The sequence below is a fragment of the Hippoglossus hippoglossus genome, chromosome 6 (genome assembly GCF_009819705.1).
Source record: "Hippoglossus hippoglossus isolate fHipHip1 chromosome 6, fHipHip1.pri, whole genome shotgun sequence".
NCBI classification, from domain to species: domain Eukaryota; kingdom Metazoa; phylum Chordata; class Actinopteri; order Pleuronectiformes; family Pleuronectidae; genus Hippoglossus; species Hippoglossus hippoglossus.
The window spans coordinates 8,445,381-8,455,538 of NC_047156.1; the positions used below are offsets into that span (position 1 = coordinate 8,445,381).

The following is a 10,158-nucleotide window of genomic DNA, read 5'->3' on the forward strand; positions in this document are numbered from 1 at the left end:
GATGTGGTGCTGAAACGCTGCGTCCCTGTTCCTGCACCGTGAGTCGGGCTTTGATTTCTCAACCTGGAACAAACACACACTGGAGAAACTTCCTGCACTCACACAACCTCACAGTTTAAGAGCCTATAGGACTGGAAAGACTTATAGAGATAATGGAAGTGCCAACACAGCGGACCACCTGTGCGCTGAGGTGAGACGCAGCGCGGTGCAACACGCATGTGAACCTTCAGTCTTTGTCATAAACATGATGTTTCACTTTCAAATGAATCGCGTCCCTTTTCTGGAGCTTCATAATCGCCATGTGATTGTGCGCAGAGACGCGCTCCTGCGGTTCATTTAGTTGTGTGGAGAAGCTGTAGCCTGGATACAGGAGTGAGCGTCCTTGGTATGTTTGTGATTGTAAAGAGCCAGAGGAGAAAGATGGCTGAGGGGGTGGGGGGTGGGGGGGACTGATAATTTGAAGACTTGCCAGGGGTGTACATTGTCAAATTCAAAAGGCATTTCAAAGAAGCAAACCATTCACTTTTTCATTCTCTCTCTTTCTCTCTCTCTTTTTTTTATTTCTTTCTCTGTCTTTCCCCCCTCCTCCTTTCTTTCTTTTCGCACGGTTGCAGCCCGTTTGAATCGACCAATGGGCCTTCAACTTAGAGACATTGGAATGTAAATGAGCCCAGCGCGTGCTCCCGGCGCAGTGAAAGCTCGGGATTGTTTATTGAGCTCCCGGAGCCACGCGCCTGGCCCGGGGGGAGTCGACGCGCACAAGAATCACACAGCGGGGGCGGGGCCTCACCACGAAGCGTGCGTCTCCCAAAAAAAAAGGGGTGGGGGGGGGGGGGGGGGGGGGGGGGGGGGGGGGGGGGTGGGTGTTGGGGCGCGTGTTGAAAAAGAGGAGTGCTGCCAAAGTTTGGGTCAGATCGGCTCGTGGAGTAAAGCAGCGGTGAGAGACTTGGACGAGAGTTAGCCACACGGTCCCCACGCGAAGGACACGAGAGCTGTGCACTGCCAACCCCCTTCTTTCCGCTCGTCCTCCCACTTCTCGTCCCAGCCGCTCGGGCCCCCGCATCCATCACCTCCACGACAACTGTCACCGAGATGGAAACCACAACCATCACCACCACGCAGACCGCTTTCACCTTTGGACTTAAAGAAAGACACGCCACCCTCAGCCTGCACGCCCCGGCACAGGACTGCGCCGTGCCCGCCGCGCACCCCGACGCCGGGAACCCCAAGGTGCTGAAGAGACAGCGCTCCAGCTCCCCGGAGCTCCTGCGCTGCAAGCGGCGCCTGAGCTTCAACGGCCTCGGCTACTCCATCCCCCAGCAGCAGCCCGTGGCCGTGGCGCGGCGGAACGAGCGGGAGAGGAACCGGGTCAAGCAAGTCAACATGGGCTTCCAGACGCTGCGTCAGCACGTGCCCAACGGCGCCGCCAACAAGAAGATGAGCAAAGTGGAGACCCTGAGGTCTGCGGTGGAATACATCAGGGCGTTACAGCAACTGCTGGACGAGCACGACGCCGTGTCCGCTGCTTTCCAGTGCGGGCTGCCGTCCCCGACGCTCTCCAACAGCTACTCTGCCGAACCGGAGTCGCCACACTCCACCTACTCGTCAGATGAAGGCGGCTACGAGCCCCTGAGCTCCGAGGAACAGGAGCTGTTGGACTTTACAACCTGGTTCGACAGGTACTGAGGCTGACTGTGTCAAACCCACCACACACACACACAGCAGCGTCTGTGCGTAAAAGCAGCTGACTTCTCTCAGAAATGCTGACATAGACTTGACACAGGCATCAGATCAGTGTCGCCCTCTGTCCTTGGAAGTGAACTGTTGCCTCCCTCCCTCATTCGGGCTGCTTCTGCAGGAGCAAAGCAATAGTGAGAGAGTGACAGAGAGAGACAGAGAAAGAGAGAGAGAGAGAGCCTCTTGTTGCATTGAGCACAAATAGTCGCCCTGAAGTCCCCACGACAAGGAGGGAGTTGGACTCACTGGAAGGAAAGAACTGTTGATGTTATGTTTGAATAAGTGCAATTACCATGTGACACAGCAGCAGCAGCAGCAGCAGCAGCAGCAGGTCGTGTGGAGACGGTGCTGCAGCTCCAGAGGACTTGTTGGATGAGTGTCTCACCAGAGCAGCACTGCCTTCCTCTGCTGCCGTGCACGTCACAACAAAGATGATGCATCAACAGACTGTTTTTTTTTTTGTCATGGTGTACATTTACGTTTCATAACAACAAAGTGTATCATATTGTTTTAACATGAAGACATATTTTTGTACGAAAACAAAGCAATGTTCTCGAACAACAGCCACTGCGACTTGTGTTGTGAGGAGCAGCTGACAGAGAGGCAGGAGTGACTGTGACAGTTGTGACAGCAATATCAAGGCTACTACCTGTGACAGACTGTAGGTTTTTTTTATGAATAGCTATAGGTGGTAAGGAGACCTTTATTAATGTATGCACTTGTTCTCCATTTCCCGTAGCTTGAAAATGTAAATATTTGTTTTTAACAGATATATTTTGTGCAAAACAAGTTTTATAAATAAAGATGAATCTATTTATATTACATGCTTTGACAGTGTTTTGGTTCTTCAGTTCGTGCCCGGATGTGTGTGTGTGTGTGTGTGTGTGTGTGTGTGTGTGTGTGTGTGTGTGTGTGTGTGTGTGTGTGTGTGTCTGTGTCTGTGTGTCTGTGCGTGTGTTATAGTGGCGGCGGTAATTGAGCAAACTAGAGAGCTGCTCTTCTATTCAAAGCCCCTGCATGACCTTTTTCCGACTTGGTTGGGTGCACGGGGGAAAATTGCGCAGCTGGGTGAGCACTCAATAACCATAATAGACGTGCACCTTCCACTGCGCTTTGTCCACATTCAGGACAGGGGAGATTAATATTACGTTTCATGCATTGCATTGTTTCCCTTTGCATACTCTGCTTTTACCCAATAGCCCAGAGGGCCTGGAGCGCAGTGGGGGGAGAGGAGGGGTGCAATTCACTCCACTCAAAGGATATAGACACTTTGAAATACGGCCTGGGGAAAGTCAGCAAGACAATGAGTAGGGTCAAAATTCTTATTGCCCGACCAAGATCAATCTAAATAAAACCGGGGGTTGTAGACTAGTTGTATCCCCAACTGTGTTTTTCATGGCGCACACATCCCAATCAAAAAGCCTATCTACTGCGAAATGGGCTGCACAACGCCCCATTGTGCGCGCTATTGTGCGCGCCTTTGCGCCTCATTATGCGAATTATGGAAGATCTATTGTAAATAAACACCGATGCCAAAGTCAGCGAGGCATGCGGGGCGAGAAATAACGAGTCTTATTTCACCTGGTGCTCACTGTGGGAGTGGGAGGGGGGGGTTGAAGCTGGTCTCACAGTCCTAATATGTTATAATACGTCCAGAAAACTAAAAGACACCACAAGGGCTATAAGCAAATAACAAGAACATAACAATATATGAGCAATAGTAATAAATCAAAACAGCACAGCTCTAACTGCTGGACTTTTGGAATCTGACCAAGAAGTAACAGACTGAATAATGTGAGGGGGTTTGTCTTTTTTTACAAGAAAGTGTGCCTCTCTCTCTCTCTCTCTCTCTCTCTCTCTCTCTCTCTCTCTCTGACACACACACACGCACACACACAGGCCTGCAGGTGTGAGCCACGTGCCTGTACTCGGTGACAAAGGCGCTGCTGCTCTCATTGGTCCACGGCTCGCGTATGTGTGAGTCCTGTCTGCGGAGCCAGTGACAAAACTCCAACAAGTGATAAATGACATTAATTACGCCGCTGCTTTATAACCTCCTACGTCACACGGACTCAAAAAGACATGCACGTCGGGCGCCTGCAGAAAACCCCGCTGCTCCTTTATTAAACGCATGAAATGGTGTCTGCGGCGTCCTTCAGTGTCAGACAGAGGCCAGCGCGCAAACTGAAAATAAGCGCTTGTCTCTTGTCCTCCGAAGATGGATTTGCAATTTTCTCCTCCGCTACAGGGAGGAGCAGAGGCGAGAAAGAGAGATTTATTCATGTCATTTTGTCCGCGGGTCATTTTCACTTTGACAATGCATAAGGGGTGATGTTCATTTTGGCGCATCACAATGCTGAACAATCACACGCAGCTCATTTATGCGTGCGTATTCGTGCGCAAAGCCCCGGTGTGGGCTATGTAAACCACGGGGGACTATAATATGGGGCGAAATAAGCCAGGAGTGGGGGTGATGAGAGGTCATGTGTTGCTGTGAAGGCAGTCATCAGTGTGCACGGTGCTTTTAAGACTCTTTGCATGAACCAGAGAGAGAAGTCCATTCTTCATGTGTGCGCGTAAATTGCACGTTGCTCGTCTTTAACCTTTATTGCTTTTATGTTTTGACAATAATATATAGGAGGACTTATATTTGCATAATAACAGTCTAACCGTAAATCACCCCCCTGAGTGATGTATGCCAGTCAAATTACATGTGTGTGTTTATTTCTGCATCAAAATACAACTGGCCCAGCTTCCATATATAATATGAGCTAACTGACAAACTCATTTGTTTGTCCATCATTTGTTCTAATCTGAGCAATAACTGATCTGAACTGGAGAAAACAGCCCAGATTAAAATGGTTATCCAGAAAAAAATCATATAATCATAAGGGAATACGTTTCATACAGCTGTGATGACATGGGGGCAGAAGTGGATACACACGTCTTCATGGTTGATCCCTTGTCCCTTTTCTCCAAGGATAGCGACTAATCGGACACATGACTGAAGCAACAATTGTTTAATTTTATAAATGTTGATGAGTGTAATGAGCGCTCAGTGGGAAATCCATTCAACTGGATTTCATGTCAGGAGATCTGAACTGATGTGAGTCCGTCCGATCACTGCTCAGAGCGACACCCACCTGCAGAGCAACAGGTGCAGACTAGAGCAAAAAAGGTTCAACCGGACTTTGTCTTATGTGTTCCCTCAGTCTACAATCACCGCTGTCAGATTATGTAATGATTCATAATATTAAAGAATCCTACAAATCTCTTAGAGTCAATACAACCCACAACAAATTGATTTCTCAGGATAAAATGACTTGATTCCCTTCACTTTAACCTCAATTAAACTACTCCATGAAACCATAAACATTACTCCCACAGGACTTCCACTCCATTCATACAAATTAGACAGCAGACAAAGAATAATACTGAACTGAGCCACCACTGTAAAGATGCAGATATATTAAAGTAAATACAGACAAGGGGGGGATGACGAGAGAGAGAGAGAGAGAGAGAGAGAGAGAGAGAGAGAGAGAGAGAGAGAGAGAGAAGCGATGTGGACGGATGAAGAGACGGGGCACAACCTTGAGCAATGCTTACAGAGGTGTTAATGTTTAAGCAGAGACAGATTTAACAGACAGAGAGCATACTGAAGAACTGATCTGTAGTAGACTCAGTTACACACACACACACACACACACACACACACACACACACACACACACACACACACACGCACGCACGCACGCACGCACGCACACACACACACACACAAACACTGGGCCGTGCAGGTGGTTCATAGACAAATCTGCTGACCCCCTGGCTACTGATTGAGTAAGGTCCTGGTTAATAGAGGCACTATAGACACACTTGTATTTTCACTATTCTTTTTTCCCGCCTATAGGGTCAGACACTGCAAATCACATTGGTTCTGGGCCACGATAATAAGATTCCAAAGCTTTAAAGCCTCCTCAATGCAAAGTGTGATGCTGTGGATGCAGCACTAAAACCTTTTTCTCACTAGAGTCTTCTTAGAAGAATGCCTTTATAGTCACTGCACAGCTGTACAACAACATTTAGCGTGTCTCCCTGAGGGTTACATAGAATATATATAAAATACACAACAGAATCATCAAACAATCTTCATGTAATAATTAGTTTTAGTTCCTTAAAATGTATCTAACCTTTAAACACAACAGGCTGTTATTTCACTCAGTGTGGATACTGGTTGCTAATATCAGATCACAATCCAAACATTATTGATAATTAAGTTTCTGGGATTCAAATCCAATATATATATATATATTTCTACAGACCATTTAAAGATGTTTCAAAGTTAAAGTCAGCACACAACTTAATGAAGCATGTTGTTCATCAATATCATTGCAAAATAATTGTATCTCCCCCTGCACGTCATTTTGATCTGACCACTCCAGCTGTGGTGAAAAACTCTTCCTCACACTCCAAGTCGAAGGCTGCTGAACAGGAGTCTTACTCACAAGTCACTCTTACTTTCAGACAAAAAGTCATTTGACTCATGTTTTTCTTTTATCTCTCTTTAAAAAAAGGGAAATCTTTCTCTTTTCAGTGAACGTTTAAAAAAAAAAAAAAAAGAGAGAGAGAGAGAATTTGAATGCGTGCAGCTCGGCACTTTTAACTGACACCTCTGTATGTGAGTGAATAGGCCCTAAACTTCAGACGACCCAGCAGAGGAGGATCCAGGCCTGAAGGGTGGAGGGATGCAAGAGGTGGGGATGTGTGGTAGGGTGGAGGCGGTGGGGGCTGTGATTTGCATGGGCCATTGTGCTGCACAAGTTTGGGTGCTTTTTTTTTGGCCTGGGCCCTTTTGGCCATTTACTTCCACTCTGGCTGGCTGTGGCGGGCTGTGAATAGTCTCTGCTCCGGGGACACACAAAGGCGCTTTTGTGCTACAGCCGCACCATATTCATCATGTAATGCCTGTAAGACAAATCTGATTGGACGTCTCTGTCACTTTGATGTGGGTCCAGAGTGCGAGTGGCCCTGAGATTGCTAACTTCACTCTCTATTGCCTATTCTGAAGCATTGATATGGGGGTGGAGGCTCGGGGGAGTGAGGAGAGGTGGCTCGCGGGGAGCAGGAGGAGGGAGGAGGGAGAGCAGGCAGGGGGTAGTCCTCATTATTTGCAGGAGCAAATTCATAATAAATTTCCCCATTCTACAAAACCGGGTCGAGATGATTGACACTACTTTACGCCAGGCTGAACAAAAGCCCTGATTTGAGCAGAATACCAAATGAATGGGGCGAGCGTGGACTTAATTCAAACAATTTTAATCTCTCCCTGTCCTCCCTCATTTCTCCTCTCCTCCTGTCTCCCCCTTTCCCTCACACTTACCCTCTTTTTTTCAACTCCAACTCTCCTGCCTCCTTTGTCCAGAGCATTCTCATTTTCCAGGGTAATTCTCCTCCAATGGATGTGCTAATTGTGCTGGGTTAAACTGGATGCTGGTGGACTCCTGTGATACAGAGCTTATTCTTGTCTAATGACTGTAATGATGGTTCAGAGGGAGACTGCAGCCTGGAGTGGACGGCTTGTACAGAGCTGGAGAGGGAGATGTTTTGGGGTTTTATTAGCTTCTGGGGGCAGAGCTGGTTCTGACATCTATGGTTTGGTAAAGTAGAGGGTATAATGGGACCATAATGGGGGAGCTGCTGCGGAAAAAAGCGACAAAGTGATGCCTTTCAATGCAGAAAACCTATTGTAGCTACAGGTGGATGATGACTGGAATCACAACATGAGGTTGAGGTTGGTGATTGACACCAGCGATGGGCCAGGAATAACATGAAGCTAGTTTAACCGTAAATGTTCAGTGACACATAGGAATTTAGGACCAGATATAATAGCCTAAAATAGAACACAGGTGCAGCCTCTGTTGTGTAACTCAACGACTTCTCAGGTGACGTGTTTGAGACTAAGGAGCAGTTTCACTTTCAGTTACTATGAGCAACAATAAAGTCCAAATTTGGGCAGCGTGAGGAAGCTGTGGTGGAGCAGATTCCAAATTCAAGAGATCTTCACTCTCACTGTCCTGGTACAATGACATGTAGCAAGTCTGTTGATGCCTACTTAGGTAACACACAGACATTGAGATTGTAAAGTAGAGGCTAAAGCGTGAAATGTCAAGATAGGATAAAAATATATGTGAAAAGATGTATATACAAGGAATCTAAATAGAGACAGAATAAAGTGATATATTCAAATAATGTGACAAATCCAAGTAAAATGGATTTTGCACAGAAATAGTTATTGCATGGATAAATAGAAAAAAAAATTGCACATGGGAGTATAGTGGATAAATATGAAGAAGAAAACAAGTTAAATGTGAAACACCTGTGACCTGTCAAATATTGCATGGCCTGTGGTCCTGACTGGTGTGGTAGACCCTGGCCTTTATCGATCTTGTGCTCAACTTCTCTTCTTTTGCTGCCATGATTAGTGCCTCTGTGCTGGTTTTCATATGTTAATAAAACAAAACAGCTTGCTTGATTATTTTCTCTCTATTTTAAGAACTCTGTGAGGATCCATTTCCGTGTGTGTGTTGGCTAACAGACATCCTGTCAGCTCATTAGAACCTCACCCACACTGTCCTCCTCTGCCCTTATTGTGATATTGACATGAGGAGAAAAAAAAAGGGTAACTCCCTTTAACTGTCTTTTTAAAAACATGTTATGTGTGGGCTTGCTCTGTGTGTGTGTGTGTGTGTGTGTGTGTGTGTGTGTGTGTGTGTGTGTGTGTGTGTGTGTGTGTGTGTGTGTGTGTGTGTGTGTGTGTGTGGGTGGGTGCGTGTGTGCCTGTTGCTGTCTTCTTTGTGCAAGTGTGTTTAAATCGCTCTCATCCATTCTTCTGTTGAGATCAGGTGCATTCCTTCACTCCTTGCAATGTCTTAAAGTTTGTGTATGCGTGGGTTGGTGTGCAAATCAAATCATTCTCTGGGTCTGACCTTTAACCCTGAAAACCACTTCTTCTTTGCTGTCTTTTTAACTCGGAGTGACGCACACACGCACACACACACACACACACACACACACACACACACACACACACACACACACACACACACACACACACACACACACACAAAGTCATGTCCCAGGGTCTTCAGCAGGTTGGAGCCTGCCCCTGGAGAACCTGTTCACGGTGACACAGCGCGGCTTCATCAGCCTCTGACACGCATCGCCCTCAGCTTCAAAAAATCACACGCTCCATTCTCCTGTTGTTCGATTTAGACAGACGGTGAACTGTTTTCTTTTATACGTCTTGTAAACATCTCTGCACGACACAATAGAGGTACCCTCTGTGGAAGCAGTGTATAAACGTGCTTCTGGTCATGAAAGGGGTTTGTGTGTGTGTGTGTTTGTGTGTGTGTGTGTGCAAGGACTGTGAATGGAAACATGAAAGCACACGCAGAATTAGAATTAAAAAGAAAAAAGCATTTTGAATAAACGAAGGTGGTATAGTAATTTCAAACCACAGTTGAGTTTGTTTTTTTTCAGATTTGTCTGGTTGTTGCCACAGTTTCATCATAGAGCTACATAAACACATCTGTGTACTGTATATACTCATAATATTTCTCCTGTTGTTTTCCTTACACTCATACAAACTGTGACTACAAACAATTTGGCCACTTTGACTTGAGTCATTTAATTTTTCACTATTTTAGACTTTAACAGTCCATATAAAACTACATTGAGTTGAGAGATAGAATTCCTAAGTTATTTCAACTTATAAACAACTATCTTATGGATAACTGACGAAAAAACCTGTACCAGTAATTTAAATGGGCTCCACCCTGAGCAGCATCAACAGTTAAAGCATCAGAAATAACACCAAATAGTAAAATATACAGTATAATATACTGCTACACTCAATAGAGGGTATACTTCCTCAACAGTCCCCTTATGAAAGCACATTTACATTCACCAGATCTAGATTTTTCTTTGGATCTGCACCAAATTGCACACTCATCATTTTTCATCAAAGACACTGTCGTCTTGTTTACATACAAACACAAACAGTACAAAACTAAAACACACGGACGTGGGTGAGGTTAAAAACACCTCTGGGCAATAGTAATTACATTGATTTGACAGCTACTTCTTATTAACTGCTTATCAACAACTATCTTATATTTTCTGATGAAAGAAAATTCCCAACTGTACATAGAGAAGTTAAAATAAGCTCCACTCTGAGCAGCTAAAAACACAACTTTTGAAATGCAGAATACTTTTTAAATTTAACTTTTAAGAAACAGTTAAAATCTTGAACCGAGTTGATCACTTAGTTGCACTCCGCTCCTGAACAACACCAAGTGATGCCAGAGAAGATCACATCCTCCTGGAAAGTGTTTCACTTGTTTTCAAGAAAAAAGTTCATCT

At 45.5% G+C, this 10,158-nt stretch overlaps 1 protein-coding gene across 1 annotated transcript; it reads left to right on the plus strand.

Moving 5' to 3' along the window:
- Positions 1–867: 867 nt before the first annotated feature.
- Positions 868–2,547, plus strand: ascl1b (achaete-scute family bHLH transcription factor 1b). The gene has a single exon (XM_034589082.1). It carries the CDS (start codon positions 1,093–1,095, stop codon positions 1,684–1,686), a length of 594 nt encoding a protein of 197 aa, XP_034444973.1. The 5' UTR covers positions 868–1,092; the 3' UTR covers positions 1,687–2,547.
- The last annotated feature ends 7,611 nt before the right edge of the window (positions 2,548–10,158 follow it).

Bases quoted from the DNA above. Each gene is read 5' to 3' on its own strand.
- ascl1b (XM_034589082.1), top strand. From the start codon at position 1,093: ATGGAAACCACAACCATCACCACCACGCAGACCGCTTTCACCTTTGGA.